Genomic DNA, 17,226 nt, shown 5'->3' on the forward strand with positions numbered 1-17,226 from the left:
AGTCGAAAAAATCAATGCTCATTAAACCAAATGCTCGAAGAAATAAACCACCTTCCAACCGATATTTAGTCAATAGTAGCTCGATAAGTTTCAACTTGCTCCTCTTCCGCGAGAATTAGAGGGGGAAAGGAGAAGTCAGCTCAGACTTTACTTCGGATTGTACTCGTATATACAACAAAGTCATTGCACGGCACATCCAAGGGAAACCTCGCTCCCAGCAGCAGACTAGGACGCGATTCGCACCAGCGTCAGAGATCACCGGACATTGTGGAGGAAGTTTCCGGTTGCCTTCAACAATTTTTCCGTGTCGTCAGGCGCGGAAGACGGCGCCTCTTCGGAGCCGGCAAATTTTCCTAACTTCTAGCAGATCGCGATAGGCCAACAACAATCAAGAGATGCAAGATTACTGTTCACAGACTTCCAACACGTTGGCGGTACGCTCATCCATGTACATGAGCTACACGTCTCAACAGTCCTGCTGCACCTCTGGGCACGCGCCTCACAACGCGTACCGGCACGTTGCAGCATCCTTGCGACCGAGTAAGACCATTGTTAATTTTGCTCCAAGAATTCGACAGTGATCAACGTAGAATAATGCAGAGGTATGAATGGATAGATTTCAATCGGAAGGTATCATAAACGACGCTTCAATAGATGTTTTTCTCTTTACATTGTATGTGAGATGGTGAATTTTGGCGAGAATCTTCTTCGGGTCGGAAGACGATATTGTATGTATCTGTCCGTGTTCGTTCCTGTATGCGACCCGTGGACCGTACGAAAATAACATTTGCAGAAAAACGCTTTCTAGCTGTCTTCTATTGTTCGGCACGCTCAACCGCCGACATCGCCCAGATTCAAGGTTCAGTCAGCTATATTTCGGTGTACCTACACCAGGGGAGTGATCATGGATTCCTCTTCATTCTTGTGAGTGACTTCTCGATCGTTTACTACGGGAATATTCTCCGTCTGTGAGATTGAGTCGATTCGGCGGCGATGAAGCATCGATCAAAAGTTGGCAACCTTGCTCTAATGCGAATAATCATCTCCTGATCGGCAAGAACAACTTCATTCGCATTTGTGTTGTATTGGTCTTTCCGTAATGGGTACTAATAATATGAACCGTATCAGCATTAACCAATCGCGGGACAAGATCTCAACCTCACGTTATCGCCTCATCTTCATAATAATAATAATAATATAATAATAATAATGGTAGTATGTAGTAGTGGGTTGTTGAATCAGATAGATATATCACAAGCCATCCTCTCATTCGCTCCTTCAAAATCTGTCTGAAATCAAGCCCAAACCGAACAAAACCCATCACCAATCCGGACGTCACCAGGCACACAATTTCCATCGGTTGATAAAGTTGCATCAGTAGGCTCAGATTATATATCTGCCATTTCATTCTTCCTTATGTAGAGTGGTTCCCTTCCGCGATCTTTGTTCCTCTTCAATCAAAGAGTCTAATGGTTTTTCTGCATCTGTAGTACATTTCAACACAAGAGCCAATTCCTGTTATTGCCATGAAGAAGCCGCGCGCGTCATGAGTCCGTCCAAGGGTCCGTCTCGAAGCAAGATCCGACCGACCGACCTCCTCTTTCCTCTCCGCGATCCATCTTCGAGTTATCTTGAAACTCAGCCCAGGCCCAATCGATCCAATGATCCATCGAGAGGCGATCGTTTCTCCATCCATACGAGGACTCCATCCCTCGGCTGCATCACCATCAATATATGTACAAAATTCGGCACTGCCCGGCGGCTCTAAGCAGCTCACGACCTCAGCGACTGTTGTCAGTAATTGGCTTTCAATTGTGTGAACATCCCGTAATCGCCCTTTTTTCATCCGTCTTTCCGCGTTCTCTGCATCGAGCGATTTTCGCAATCGATTTCGACGAAGACGAGAGTTTGAGTTTTTTTTTTCTTCAAGATAAGCTTATCGAGTCCGGTGATCCCAGGGCGCCATGCCCAGTTGGCTCGAGAGTGCGTGCATTTGAGTGCCCAGATACACACTGTGCATGTTGGAATTTGAGTGTGCCGCTGGAGGCCAATTTTGAGCGCTGAAACCGAGTTTGGCGGAATCCTGCGTCCACTGTGAGCCCATCTGCGAGAAATTCGCCAGATTGGCCATCGCTTGACCACCCATAGCCATGGGCATCGCCATTGTGGCGAGGTTACCGTTGCTCTGCGAGAAGCCCAACGATGAGTTCAGACCGTTCATAAGATTAGCGTTGAAATTCTGTCCCAATGTGGATTGGAACGAAGAAATTGAGGGCGTTGATAGAGGAGATCGAGCGGTCGGATTTTGGGGACTGGTTGAAGTCTGGGGACTCTGAACCAACGACGCGCGGTACGCGGCGAGCGCCTTCAAGTATTCCTGCAACAACAGCAATCGAAAATGAGAAACTTTCCGCCCATCGTCTCTCGGCGTCAGGGGGGAACATCAAACATCCTACATGAGCTAGAGGGATCTTTCTTTTCGGTGGAGCAGCTCGCAGAGGGGTGACCCCCTATAGTTCACAAAAGAGACTGCGAGTGCGAAAAGGGGGAGGCGGACTGAGGGGAAGGAAGGAGGAAAAGGTAAACGAGCTATAGAGAAAACTGCATCGACGCACTACCCAGGAACACTAGTTGAGGACAGGGAGATTCCGAACGCTCTCTCCGAGGACTTCATTGTATAATCTCTCCTGCTATTCCAATGATAATACCTTTTTCGCCGCTTCCGTCTTCTTCTTGTAGACCTCTTTCCGATCAGCGTCCAGTTGATCCCACATACTGGCGACGATCTTCGAGATTTGCCCGAACGTTGCATTGGGATTCTGGCTCTTGATATGAGATTGAGTATCTCTAAAAAATAGGGCGTACGCCGAAACGGGCCTGGAAAACGAGGAAATCATCAGAATTTTTATTGTGGAAGAGTTTCTTCGAGGGGTCGGGGGGGGGGGAATTGAAGGCTGGAAGGGGACCAAGGATATTCTAGGGATCGGCTGTACGGAAAATCGCATCGGGACAAGCAGTCCCTGGTATCTGGCCGCCTGGGAACTTTTATGCCGAAGTAGATACAACATGATGGACATTTCAATGATTCGGGACTCGGGAGTTCCGAAGCACAGGAAGCGGTTTCTTGTTGGGGTCGAGCAAGTCCTTAGGCACGGAGCGATCAACATACAGTCCGTGTCACAAAGTCGCGATTTGATCTGGCGAACGGAAGCGCTCAGCGCGTCCCCGAAATGCGGAGACGTCGCGAGGCGGGAAGGCTCCAGCCGCGACAGGTACACAGTATGTTCGGTACGGATCATCAAAGGGCTCGAATGATTACACAGGAATAAATTATTGACGCCATTTTACTGTGTCATCGACTCGACCGAGGTCATGGCGATCGCCGTCAGTGATATAAGCGCTCAAAGAACCAGTCGGGAGCCAGGCCAGAGTTTTTCAAAGATGTCGCACTGGCTTTCCTCCCGTATAGCTCTGCGATCGCGCGTAGGGCTCTGTCCGTCTCGGAGAATCCTCTACCTTGCACCACAATATAACGACTAAGCTATGGATAGCCCAAGATCGGATGGAGAAGGAACAGGGAGCATTGGAGCCGCAGGGAGGCAATCATATCTATAGCCGGCGTAATCTAGGACCACCTGCTCCGTTCAGGGACCAATCCAGCCATCTAGATTGCTTTTCGCCTCGAACAGCCTTTTTCAGATCAGTATATCCTCCCTCGCTTCTTCATACTCTGTCCTGTTCGAGCGGAAGCCCTCGGTTGCCGAGCGAAAGGACACTCCCATTATCATTGAGTTGCGCTCGATCTATCCGGTAGTCATTCTGCGTTCAATCCGCGGGGTATACGGAGGACGGCGAGAGCGTTCGCTGTGCGGCCTTGTGATGGGCATTACGGTGAGGGAAAATTGAATATTCTCCGAATCGGAACTCACTTTTGCGGCTCGTTGGGATCCTTTTTTTTGCGTTTGCGTTGGATCTTCTGCTTGGTGACGCCGTTCTGTTTTTGAGCGGCTTGGAGACCCAGAGAGCTTATGCTTCCGATGGAAGCAATCGTTCCCGGTGACACGGAACTTGTCGAAGCCGGAGTCGTCGAAGTGCTTTCGGCGGACTGCAGAGACGGGTAGTTGCTGTGCAACTGCTGAAACGAGTTGAAGCTCGACCCACCGGAGTTGATGTAGTCTTGCATATAGAATTGCGACGCGGCTGCCGCGGCAGCAGTAGACTGAAAACAGAGCGAGGACAACTTTATAAACTGTACTCGCGGATACGGATTACTGGTGTTCGACGTAGAGCGAAGACGCGAGAACCGAGTATCCTTTCAATTTAAGGAAATCGATCGGAAGAGAATCCAACCTCCCGAGTCTCGAACACAATCTCAGCGCCGCGGAAGTCCGACGATCAGGATGTCTCAGACCTCTTCACAGAGAGTCAGAATCGGTGCATTTTTCGAGCCGCCGACAAAGTCCCGTAGATTCAGCGTTCGAGAGCGCCGGGGAGTTATTCCATATTTCGCTTGGTCGCTCGCTCGCTCCCTCGCTGGCTGCTCGGAGTCTTTGCGGGCTTGCCCAGTATTGAAATCCCACATTGGGCTTGGGAGAACGGAATAGGGAATGAGGCGAAACAGCCTTTTTTGCAGGGTCGGCAACCTTTTGGGGAGAATTCAATCTACAGCTGCAGGTTCGGTGTCGATCCCGATCGGTAGCCTTTCAGATAAGGTCACTTGGTCATTTCAATCGCTAATCCCCGCGTGTGTACGCGATTCCGCGGCGTCGGTCAACGCCGACCCGTGTTCTGCATCCGAAATGTTATTCGCAATGCTCCGGATGATTCACGCACAGAACTCCTGCGTTCGCTTGCCCTCTCTCGGTGGGGGAGAGCAACAACTCTATGCAAAAATTGCTACATTTAGTTCCACTTCGAATTGGAGAATTTGGAAAATGTCAGTTGAGGGGGATGACGAACAGCTCAGATGATTAAGCACGACTTTTGGCCCGGAGAGGGAGCATCGAGGAGCCCGAGAAGAAGTCGACATTGTATGAATCTATCCGATATTTTTGCAGTCGCTGACTCCAAAGCCAGCAGCTATCGCTCCAACGATGACGACTGAGACTACGACTATAAGGACGAGATCCATCGAGTTCTCCCCATCTGGGGCAGCGGCACCGCTAGCGGCAGCAGCAAACCCACAACTACTTCCAGTACAATGATGATTCAGCAAAGCGAGCGAGCGGGCGGGCGGCCGGGCGATCGTGCTCTGAATGCGGCGCGGGTATCGGCACTCCGACAGCTATTTGCCTCATCGTCCACTATAGTATCCCTTCAGCATTATACACCGAAAATAATAGTCATATCGCGTTCGATTAAAACGAGTGAGGGGCCCGCGTGAACCACGAGGAGCTACACAAGAAATGTCAGAACAACGAATCGGACAACGACTCTGGCGTCGGTAGCGAGCGATATCGGGTTTCTCGGAGAAATCGAGACCATATTTGGCGCGACCAAGCTCGTCGATGTAGGAAGAATACTCACGAGATTCAAAGTTTGTTGACCGTCGAAGGTTTGCCAAGGCAATTGAGGTGGATCCATAGTACTTATCAGAAGAGGCTCCTGTAAGGACAGAATAATCCGATATTAGTCGCTCTATTCTTGATGGAGGTGGGAATGAATCCCCGCTTCAGCTGTGATATCCTTCCTGCTATCGCCCTTGATTGCCCGTATAGCTTGTGGGGACTCGAGAGGTACGTCGCGAGGAAGTCTTCCGCGATCGGGAAACCAGACGATGAAGACGCTTCCGTCGCGTCGAAATTACTCTCGGGAGCTAATAAGGCCACCGAGAAACATACCTCCGCGTTTTGCTTACAACAAGCGCTCCGCGAGCGGAGAAAAACTTCGACTCAGGGGAAGAAACGAGAAAAGACGGCACGGGGGTTCATTTGGAGAAGGCCTTGTTCTCTCAACAGCCAGAGCCAGTCAGGCAAGCGGCGGCGGTGGCAGCAGCGAACCCCCGAGCCCGGCTTCCCTATGTTATTCTCATTGAACCCCTCGAGCCCCTTAGCTCATTAGGCCGACTTCAATTCTGAGCGGCGCTTCGTTCTCTCGCCACACACACTGCGGCCTGAATTTCAACGCGGTTTCCTCTTCCTTCCTCCTATTCCACTCTTGCTCTCCCGCAAGCTGACTGGCGGCTGCTGCTGCTGCCGCCGCCGATTCCGCCGCCGCGGCTGCGGAGCTCGCTTGCAGCGAACCAAATTTTTACACGTTCTCATCCCGCGTTCAGTAAATTCCCATATTTCCCGACCGATCGCTCGTATGGCTATCACGGATCGAACCTCCTCGGAAACTCGACTCGCTCGCTCCCGTTCGCTTGGAGGCTAATTATTACGGTAAACGGTGATGATTCCGTCTTGTCTATGAAGCTTCCGGGAAAGATGGGAAATATGTTTCGCTGAAAAAGTCCCCGCTGAATTCGCGGAGTGAACGGGGTCAAGCTGCCGTTTCTTCGGAAGGTAAACCCGAGGCCGTCGCGAATTCAGGGGCTGCGGTGAACAGAACGAAGGAAAAATTCCCTGACTGAGTCGAGAAAGAAGAACGGTGGAGGCGGTGGCGAAAAAGGGGCCAAAATTGCGTTCCGAATCGATAGAGGAGCTTGGCCCCTCTCCCGGCTTCCTTCCCTCGAACGGGCGCCCGTCAGAGCCCTGCGCGGGAGCTCTTGGCTGGCTGGTTGCGCTGCCTTCACGCCGCCGCTTCTCCCGGCCGAAACCTTGGTTGACTGTATGGGTGGGAAACATGGGGCAGCAAGGCGGGTGAGGCGGGGACGGGGCAAAAGACCCCGCTTATATATGACCCCCTCAGACGCCATCCATTCCCCGTGCTCGGCCCCCTTCATTTCCCTGTCCCCTGGAATAGCTTCTCTATACGCATCGCTTGTTTCACAGCGTTTCGGAGATGCCGAACGTAAGTACAGTCCGCGGAATCCGCCGGCGGCCCCGATGCCGCTGCTATTGCTGGCAATGGTCCTCGTGTGGTGGGAAAAAGAATCGAGAGGAACAACGACGGGGAACTCCTACAATGAAAGGGACCCAATAGCTTTTGCGGCGCAACCGATGCAAGCGGACAAGTCTTCGGCTTGTTGGCAGGCGGAATCGATACCTGCCTGGTCTAGCGACAAGAGCTCCGGGGAAATGTGTGAGATTGGGAGGGAACCGAACTAGCCCAAGATATGTCCCTCTGGCATGACTCCGTCGAATCGAGATGTCGGAAAGACGCTGGCTCTCCGGCATGGCAATTGGAGGCAGAGCGGCAACTGGCAGAGGTCTTCTGTGTGAACTGGAATCAGGTCGCTGGTGGATTCAGCGAGGTCCGATTCCTCCCCCTGCCCGCGAATTCAGATGTTCGAATGATGGTTCTCAAAGTTTCTGAGCCGTAGATCTTGCTTGCGAGGAGACTACGCCGACCGTCCTATCTGCCGCGTGATTTTGTCTGTGATTTGACGGGATCCTTAATTCTGCGGTCAGGATGTGACTACAGATAGACGAGGCCCAGGGGAGGGGGAGCGAGTACGCAAAGTCCGTTGAGGTGTTCGTTTGCGAAACGTCGCATGCGAAACAGGGGCAGGGCATACGCATTTCTTTTCCGGTGCCGAACACGATGGCGCTAGTCCCATCTACAACCAGGCAAGCAAGCGAGCAGGGAGGCAGGCAAGCAAGCAAGCCCAGATCACTCTCTCGCTTCCCTTCCTTCGTTCCTTGGTGCGCTCGTTCGTTCGTTCGTTCGTTCGTTGCTTCCTTTCGGTGGAATGGGGAGGAAGAACTCCACTCGAGTCGACTTTGCGCGGCCCTCTCCTTGTCTCGTGTTTAGAACTTGTTCGTTCATATTTAAAGACGATTCACACCTCGGCTGCTCCCGTCGGAGGAAGAAGAACTCCATTTCGAGAGCGACAAGCGAAAAAGCGACCATTTAACCACCGTGATGTCTTATTCCTCCCCTCCGTATGCCTGAACTCCGGTCTCTCGCAGAGCTTGATGGCAGTTAGGAACAAAACGATAGACCTCTCAGGGAGTGAGTAGTTGGAAGTAATCACTACCATTAGCGAGCATCGGTCGAGCAGCTATCCCCAATTTTACATGGTCCCGAATTCTCCCGCGCCGCTTTGAATATGATGATCTCCGAGAGGATCTGCAAAATGTTCGTCGATTCGATCTCCAACTTCGGGATCGAACCATCAGAGGATTTCAACGACGAGCGGAGGAGCTCACACAAGAGCGGTGACGGTCCGCGGACTATGAACATACTACCCGATTATTCCCATGCACGTTTCCAACAACATGCGGTGGCAGCGCTTTCAATGCAACCGCCGCCGCTCCTGCCATAGGCGGCAGTAGTCGGGGCGCCGGCGAAAAGTGTGCGGAGTGCGTTATATCGCGCTGCGGTGTCGCCGCCGCTGCTGCCACGACAGAGGCGGCGGCAGCAGCAGCGACGACTCCGAACCGTCGGCGGAAGCTGTTTTGCATGCGACGAGGGTTCGCACGACGACGACGAAGAGGGAAAGAACTGCGAGGCCGACTGGCTGTCAGAGGGCGAATGGGCAGCGAAAACTCACAACAGGCCACCACCCTTCCACAGCGGAAGACTCTAGAAGAGAAGAGTAAAAAGAGGGATTCGCGGTGCCGAGACTCGTGTGGCGCCGCCGCAAACCGCTCGTTCGCCCGCCCGCTCGTTCGCTTGTATGCGTGTTCGCTCGTTTGCTCGACTGAAAACCCACCGAGCCAACTCCGCACGACAATCGAATGCTCGACGCCAGCACGGATCGGTGCTAGCCCGGGAGGAGCTTGACATCGACCAGTGCCTGAGCCAGACAGGAGATTCCTCCAGGGGAAAATAGCCCGGCGACCGAGGATAGTTGACCCTGGTACGCTGAGGATTGGAACACCGAAATCTCCTTGAGTTCCCCTCATCAATAGGAATAGAACAGAAGGTGCTAGTCACGCGTGGGAGTAAATAGAGGGCTGCGATTGCCACCGAGAATCACGAGACTTCCCGACAAGCCTAACGACGCGGCTCCGGATTGCTTAAATGCCCTCCCCTCCGGATCGTGGGTTTTTTCTCAAGAGCACTTTTATCGCTCTAAAGCGGTAGCTTGTCGAGTCTGCGACGGGAGGAAAACCGCTCGTTCGAATCGGTCCGCCGCCGCTCGCCCGCCTGCCTGCCTGCCGACGAGCGGGTGGTTTAACCGAAGGTGCTGTCGTTCGGAGGGACTCCGTTGCGGTGGCAGCGGCGGCGGCGGCAACGATGGTGGGCGGAAGAGCCGAGACGGGCAAGGAAACGATCTCCGTGGATGCCCTCTGATGGGAGCGCGTGTTGTACCGGGGAAGAGGGGGAAACACCGCCACTACTCCCGCGAGCGGCCACCCGCTCGCTTTACCGCTTGTCTGGCCGCCTGCACGCCCGCCCGCTCGGGCGCCTGTTCGCTTGTCCAACCCTAGTCGTTCTGACAGCGAACGATCAGCAAGGTCAAGGATGAACGTTGCCCACGGAACGGAAACAGAGAAGGTCGACCGACACACGCTCATCCAGAACCGACGAGAATATCGTTCCCCCTCTTGGGGAACTCACGATCAGATACTGCGTTAATTGTATGACCTTTCTCAGTGCGATCGAAACTCCTCCGAATCTCGGAGGTCGACTTGACTCGAGTTACATGTCGACAATGTCCTACGGTCATACCCCATGGCAAATGAGAAGAATTAGAGACCGAGCGATTGTCACCGAGATCGGGTTCTCCACTCCGTCATCCGAAACAGTTCTTCCTCGGGTCCGTCATCGACTGTCTCGGAGAGAAATCGCATTCTGCGGACCGAACCCGGATTCCTTCCGGACAAGAGATCACGGTTCCCAGTCCGACTCAGCGGTGGTTGTCGCCGTCGTTTGCCTTGTTTTCTGATCGAATCGATTCGTTCGACGCGTTGAGTAGGATGGGCAGCTCGCCGCTTTGGCGGTCGGTGCAAGGAACGACCTCCTTCCGGAAAGGAAATCGGAGATTCGGCCTGATGACCGAACGACCGAAAACGACTGGAGCTACGTCACGGCACGAGAGCTTTGAGTCAAACGCTGCGGCTCAATGAGACCTCAGGAGCTCCTATATTGCCCGACTCCCGAGTTTCTCGTTACTCTGTTCGATCGGTTCGGTCTTTCTCCAGTCAGTCGATCTGTCTGCTGTCAACTTTTCGTTGACTGGTTTTCAGCTGCATGCTTTTGTGGGGGTTCACCAAGCAAAAGAGCGAAGGAGAGCACGATTGAGGAAGCAGACTGATGAGTAATGGATGGCGCCGGAAAAGGGGAAATGACGTCACGAAATTGAACCGAGCCCAGCACAGCCGCAGAATATATATGTTGTACTCCCTCCGCTGAACGGACCCGAACGCTCGCCGATTCCACTTCGTCTTGTTGGTAGGTACCCCCGTGAGATCCTGCTCTTCTGAGCTTTTTCATCGGGATGCGGGGAGATATCATGAGATGAAGCAGAATTGAACAGCGATCCCATTAAATCCCGTGAACTGTCTCTCCACCCTTCCAACGACGAGTCATTCCTCTGATGCAGCCGAGACAGATATTGTCCGCAGACAGCCGCAAAACTGCTCGCAGAGAGCGGGTTCCTTTCTAGGGATGGAATTTACGCATCCGCATCCTCGAATTCTCGGCTTTTCATAGGATGCGTCCGTGGGTAGAACCTCAGATGGGGACGTCGAGACAGGACAGTCCCTCTGGGGAGTTCCCGGGACGCAAGGCTAGAAAACACGGTTCTGGGAGATTTGATAAATGAGGTCCTGAGGAAATCCCTTCCAGCGAGTAGGGAAACTGGATGAACCAAGGTGAGGAGCATTTTTCCCAAGATTATGCACACTTCCACTTCTCGTTTCGACAGTGCGCAATGAGTAACACGCGAGGATAGAAGCGAGCAAGGAGGCAACCAACTACCCTGTGAGCCAAACGAGAAGGAGGAACGCGGCTGTCTAAAAGCAGGCTTCAGGCTCAAAACCTTTTTTCCAAAGTGCTGCGACTCCAATGCGCTGCTGGCAAGAAAACGAATGTACAGTTGTAGAGTTGTCGGGGAGAGGCGACCGGGGCACTGGGGGTACTGGCTCGAGAATGGGGACGGAGCGGCGGCAGCGCCGAGCGGGGAAAATGGAGTCGGGCGGGGCTGGGAGGCCGGCGGGCGGGCGCGCGGGCGAGGATAGGAGTCGGGGAACGCGGTGTCCGAGCCCCTCTTCCTGAGGGGGAGGGAGTGAGTGCGCACGCAGCGGGAAAAGCGAACGAAGGAACGAACGCACGAACAGTTTGAGCTCCAGTGCGCCCTGCCACGGGCCGCCACTGAAGACCCACGGACCGACCGACCGAACGCTCGTCCGCCGCCGCGGCCGACCCGCTCGCTCTCCGGGCTCTCCTCCTTTTCCAGTTTTCCCGCTGCCCTCCGCGCTCGTCCTCTGACTCTCATCTATATGGCAGTTTCTGCGACCTACTGCACTTTTCTTGTCGCACGCTCACCCGAACTCGGCACTAACTCGCATACATTTCTTTTTAATCTGGGAATACTGCTGTCGTGTCCAGAACGACCGCAAGACCAGATGGTGGGATATTGGGATAGAGGCGGGTCGGTCGGTCGGTCGCTCTCATGGGTCAGCATGTCAGTTCGCTCGAAGTCGACGACTGGTATCAAGAGTACATGTGGGCGAGAAGGCGCGCGTGAGTCCATGATTGATCGTCGCCGCTCGACAATGACGCAAAGAACATGTATACCCCGATCGCGACGTATACCCTTCAGTCCTGAGCCGACTATGTATACCCGTTTATAAGGCATTCCGTTACCTTCCTCCGCACCGCTCCCTTTCATTCTGTCTCTTCCATGAGGTATTGGTCTGCGAGGAATCCGTGGCCGCGCAGCTCATGGCTGCGGGATAACGTATGATAATGCCGCGGCATACACACAAATGAGCAAGGATGTGAGGCCAGAGAAGGATCATATTGGGGGGGGGGATGAGATTGCTTCCTTGAGGAGCGATCACGCTCACCGAATCATGAATATTGACGATCATTCGAAATTATTCCCTCTATCGACGCCCTCAGTGAGCTACTTTTCCATGTATGCGGAATACGCGCGCAAGCGTGACGTCTCCCACATAATGTTGAGCTGATACCATTAGACACAGTGGATCTAGGAATTCCTTTGCGGAAAACTCGCTTACAATTTCTCGACGCTTTTATGGCTTGACGGTTTGAACTCTGCAAACGCTGTCCATATAGGAAAACGCTGGTCCTTCCACAGAGTCGATGCACGTTAGGAGCCACACCACGTCAAAACACTTCTTCTCCTTCTAACGAAATCCGTGAGAATATTCACTCGATGCAGGCGACACCCGGTTGCAGGAGATCGAACGACGTAAGAGGAGTGCGGCTTCCGTCCGATGGATTCGCTCCCGCTGTCCAGTTGGGGACTCGTAGAACAAGTAGTACAACAACAAGGTGAGAATCCAGCAGGAAAAATAAACTTAAGTGCACCCGTAGTTTACATCCTTGAGGCCGGAGTCACGTGCACGTTGCGAGCTCGTTGAGGAGCGTTGGTCAGCGGCAGCAGCAGCTGCACGCCACTGTCCTTCCTCTCCGTTGGCGGTCCGCTTCAAAATATTATGGTCGCCTGGCTGCCTGCTTGCCTCACTGACTGCCTGCCAGGGCTGCTAGGTTGCCTGCTTGTCTATATGCTGGGCTTGTCCCGTGCCGCCTCGGGTCCGGAGAGGGTGCTGCTTGCCAGGAGTGTGCTGAGGACGACTCCAAGAGAACGGAGAACATCGATCTCAAACCGCAGCGCCCTCCTTCGGCTCCGCACTCAATTCGCTCGCCACGTTCTGCTGCAATACCCGCAGGCATGCAATGAAACTTTGTTACAACGAACCGACATCGCGGAGACCACTCCTAACTGAGAACGTACTAGCCAGTAATATTTGCGCCCGCCACGACTGCCGCTACCGCCGCCGCTTTTCCGTCCGCCTCCACCGACGCTACCACTAGCAGCAGCAGCGGCGGCGGCGGCGGTCGTGGCGGCGGCGACGACGGCACGACCAACACCACCAAGAAGCCCTTTTCCGATGAGACAGACAGACTCGCCGGGGCTCCCCCTCGGGCTCGCTCCCCATCCTTCCCGCAAGGTCCCCGCTTCACTTCACTGTGCGCGGCGGAAGCAAGACGAGTCACGGTCAGTCGGGAAAGGCAAGACCGGCGGCGGGCGGGAGGTAGTGATGTTCACCGCCGCCGCGTCGGGTTGAAACCCTTTGACGAGATGAGCCTCAGGACCAGGTGGTCTTCTCTACAACAACAGCAGTAACGACGACGACAACGACGCAACGCGGACCCATCCGAAAGATTGATAGACGCTCGGTAATGGCTTTACAATTGCGCTCCACGACCTCCTCCTCTTCGTCTTCCCTCACTGGGGACAGCTCAGGCCCGAGTATTTCTCCTGCTCGGACCGCCGTAGACACGTTATGCGCTCCGTGTCTCGAACGTTCCGCGTTTCATACTTTCCATTGCCTTCTTCCATTTGGGGCTCTGTTTTCTTCCCGCTCGGATATCGTGGCTTTCTCGTCCGACGTGTTCTCTTAAGCTTTCAAGTCACCGCCTCCGACCGCAAATATTTGCTTGTATACCCTCGTCGAAATAATCGATCGCGTAGCACCGTCCGAGAAGCACCCGTTCACATTTCGCACATGAAACATCGTCTCCCGTCGGAACCCCGACCCAATCATGACTTCGATTCTCTCATGCACATGGATCGCTCCGTCTGCGCTTCATCAGCGGTAATTAGAAGCAAGCTTCGAGTTCTGAACATATGTCACAACAATAAATGGCATTCTCTCGATGCCCTCTCGAAATCTCAAGGATCCGAGTGACTGCGAATCGGTTGTGATCATCGGTGAAATCGTGAAAATTCCGGCCCTCTCCTTCAGCGCATCGGCCTGAAAGGACGCGAAGGAACGCAGGAGCCGGCAAACAAAATTATGGGGCGGTTATATTATCCTGGCCTACTGGGAGGGTCGGACATGATCTGTATCTTTTCCTCCTTCAGTTCGCTCCTGCCTGATCTCATGAGCCCCGGACCCGAAACACTGTGTGGATCTGACAATATCATTCGCGAGTTTTGAATACGTGTTCTTCGATGGGAGCCGGAAGCCGGGACCTGCACCACATCTCCCCACTTAGAAAGAGTCAATTCTGGATCGATCTTCTGAGACATTAGGACTCCGTTAATTCGAAAGCTACGCCACACATACTCGATCGTCAAGGAGCTCCAAACATCACACGTTGGACACTTCACACGAAAGGGCTTACATCAAGACGCGACCTTAAATAATTCTCACTCAGCTTTTCGCTCTATAAATCGACACTCCTCACAACAGAAACAATGGAGCGAACGAAAGGTAGCGTTCTCGATCCGAAAACGAAACAAAAAGTCCGAATGTCCGCCGGTGGAACTCACAGAATTCTCAAATGCCCATCATTACCTCCTCCCAACGGCTAACACGACGTTGGCATGAATATAAAAACCCGGCTGAATACTGGGGATCGACCCTGCCTGCCGGCCGGCCAGCCGAGCGACCGAGCGGCCGACCGACCGACGACCGACTCAATCGACTGAGTGTCTGCACAAGGTAGTCGCCCCCCGAAGCCTTGATTTCATAGCGAGTTCACTTTTGATCGGTGCGCTCCGAGTCGGAAGTGGATTCTGAAGATCAGGAGCTTCCGATCGATGCATAAACTGACCAATTCACCATGATTCCGGGAACCCCTGATCGGTGGGTCCGTTGTTGGGCCTCAAGCGAAATTTCCCACAGCGCATTTTCTGTACAGAAAAATATGAAGACCTTGAAGCCTTTAAGCGAAGGCGACACCGAGGTGTTTGAGCGCGAATGCGCTCGCTGGATTCGACAGACCCGACAGGGTCGAGAATCCGGATCGTCCGTTGACTTCTTCACTGATTAAAAATCGATTATCGGGAACGCGTTCCCCGAGCGGAGGTCCGCAAACCGTATCGCTAGGACTAAATCGCTTCAACGCGCGCCTAACCTAAACTGACGAACTCCGTCGTACACTGACCTGCCTGTAATGAGCTACTGCACCTATCTACACAAAGCCTAGCTGTCCTGACACGAGTTTGTTAGATATTCAACTATCTCGATCACTAGCATTGCCTCGCGCCTACAACACTCTCAGCAGCGACGACCATCAGCAGCAGCTGGGGAGGGTGATGTAAACACAGATGATGATGAGGATGATCTCTGCCTCATCGGTTTTCTCAGAAATCCTACATTTCTTTGATTTCGCTCCGAAACCTCGAAACGATCCGGCAAATCCATTCACGGAGCATATTCGAGAGTCAAAGGAACGATCGTCGATTGATGTGGGGACCACGAGGCCCACCGACGACTTGATGTATTTTTTCTCACCATGATTTCGGCCGCCGAAGCTGCACGGTGCTTCGGGAAGGACATAACGCGTCAGCCATTTTGAAAGTTCAACCCACAATGTATCGTCGGATCCCTCCTGTTGATGGCGGCCAGGGGAGCAACCCTGGGTTCGGCTCTCCGAGATTTCCTCCTCAGCTTCCAGGACTGCTCGGTCGAAGCAGGCGGAAGCTGGGTCTTGCTCGGGTCCGAAGTATCGGTACCCGCCATGGGACATAACGAGATACATGAAGTTTCAAGCGCACAGGCTGGCTCTGGGTTCAATGACTCCTTCCGCAACGACTTCGTGAGAGAGCGAGCTCTCAAGCTCCGCTGCTTCCACGAAAGCGATCAAAGGAACAACATCCGCAGATGCTATCTCAACCGCCTGACACACGATCCACGACGGATCTCGTCTGTATTCACATCTGCGAGAGCGATGTGATCACGTTATTCTATATAGTCGATTTTTATAGGAGTTCGCATAAGCACGTTCGGATCCCGCCTTGAGCTTGAGAGCCAAGCGTATTCTACGGAGTATTTCATTCGATACTGTAAATTTCGGAGATACCTGAATACACCAAGGTCCATATTCGTCGAGCTTCGAGCCTCGAAGTTCGACTTCGGACCTATATAGTATTTGGAAATACTCGGCCTTTTGGCGACTGCTGGGAGCTCGTGCGATAATGGGCATATTCCCGAATTGCAGACAACGATGACGCTGACGTTAGCCCATGATCATCAGCTATCTCATCCTTCCCCTGAATTTGTCATCCAATCCCCTGGTGGACACCGGATTGCGAAGAATCTCTGATCCCTTCCGCACTCGTATTGGCGACTGCGGGTCTCTTGGGGACGCCTGAGCAGAATTTGAGATCTAGTCATACCCTTGTGCCTCGAGTCTTCGGATTCGGTGGCTTTGTCTGTACAATCGAAGCCTCTCCTGTGAGCGAGCCGTAGACGACTCGATCGGTATAAAGGCAGCGCTCCCCGCCGCAGCAATGTACATTCCGATCCTCGGATTCCGCATAAACTGACAGTCTCTTCAAACGAAGGATAGCCGTTTTTGAATGTCCCGAAATAAAAACACCATTTCAGGTAGTCTCTCTCTACTGACGATACATCTTTTGATAATTTATTATTATTATAATCAATATCATAATCAATCTTCTTCGTCTCATATCTTTCTCAATAGTAAACATTATTAATTGGCGATTGCGGTGCAAATACTTTCTTTGTTTGTTTCTTTCTCCTTCATCCCTTCCCGGACGTTCGTCCTCCGAAAGGCCGGCCGTCGCGACCGTCTCCGAGTTATGTACAGCTCTCTCATGCTTCTTCTCTATTTTCCATTATTGTAGGTTATTTATGATCAGTATTCTCGATGACAACGACCACTCTCATCGACAATTCATCCCCTTGATTAATATTTCAACACATCATCACCATCAATATTAATGTGGAACTGTTGATCTGGTGATGTGAAGCGCTCTAACCACAACAAGAGTTTGTTGGCGGGCCGCTAATTCTCTTCTTGATATATTCCCCCCTTTTACTTCCAGCTAACGTATGAATCATGCTGGCTCAACACTCGCTCCCCATGTGGAATAATGCTGAGAGACCTGAACCGAACGATAACAGCAATCTGCGATGACGGACAAAACAATCGTGTCCTTAGCGCGGCATCGACAACTAACAATCCCATGGGTGAACGGGGACTAACACAAATAGGGTCGAAGTCAGA

At 52.9% G+C, this 17,226-nt stretch overlaps 1 protein-coding gene across 1 annotated transcript; it reads right to left on the bottom strand.

The window, feature by feature from the left end:
* Positions 1-1,714: 1,714 nt before the first annotated feature.
* Positions 1,715-15,261, bottom strand: LOC100905338 (thymocyte selection-associated high mobility group box protein TOX). Its single transcript, XM_018639843.2, has 5 exons — positions 15,139-15,261; positions 5,527-5,604; positions 3,930-4,219; positions 2,709-2,877; positions 1,715-2,377 (listed from the first exon to the last, which is right to left on the bottom strand). The coding sequence occupies exons 2-5, from the start codon at positions 5,581-5,583 to the stop codon at positions 1,937-1,939; spliced, it is 957 nt and encodes a 318-aa protein (XP_018495359.1). The 5' UTR covers positions 5,584-5,604; positions 15,139-15,261; the 3' UTR covers positions 1,715-1,936.
* Positions 15,262-17,226: the final 1,965 nt, after the last annotated feature.

Source organism: Galendromus occidentalis, unplaced genomic scaffold (assembly GCF_000255335.2).
Source record: "Galendromus occidentalis unplaced genomic scaffold, Mocc_1.1 scf7180000077460, whole genome shotgun sequence".
In the NCBI taxonomy this organism is placed as follows: domain Eukaryota; kingdom Metazoa; phylum Arthropoda; class Arachnida; order Mesostigmata; family Phytoseiidae; genus Galendromus; species Galendromus occidentalis.

What these genes read in the sequence shown, in the direction of transcription:
- LOC100905338 (XM_018639843.2), bottom strand. Translation starts at nt 5,583, where the DNA reads ATGGATCCACCTCAATTGCCTTGGCAAACCTTCGACGGTCAACAAACT. An exon ending in GTCAACAAACTTTGAATCTC is followed by an intron (nt 4,220 to 5,526) that starts GTGAGTATTCTT and finishes CTCTGTTTTCAG; the next exon opens with TCTACTGCTGCCGCGGCAGC. An exon ending in AGACGGAAGCGGCGAAAAAG is followed by an intron (nt 2,378 to 2,708) that starts GTATTATCATTG and finishes CTGTTGTTGCAG; the next exon opens with GAATACTTGAAGGCGCTCGC.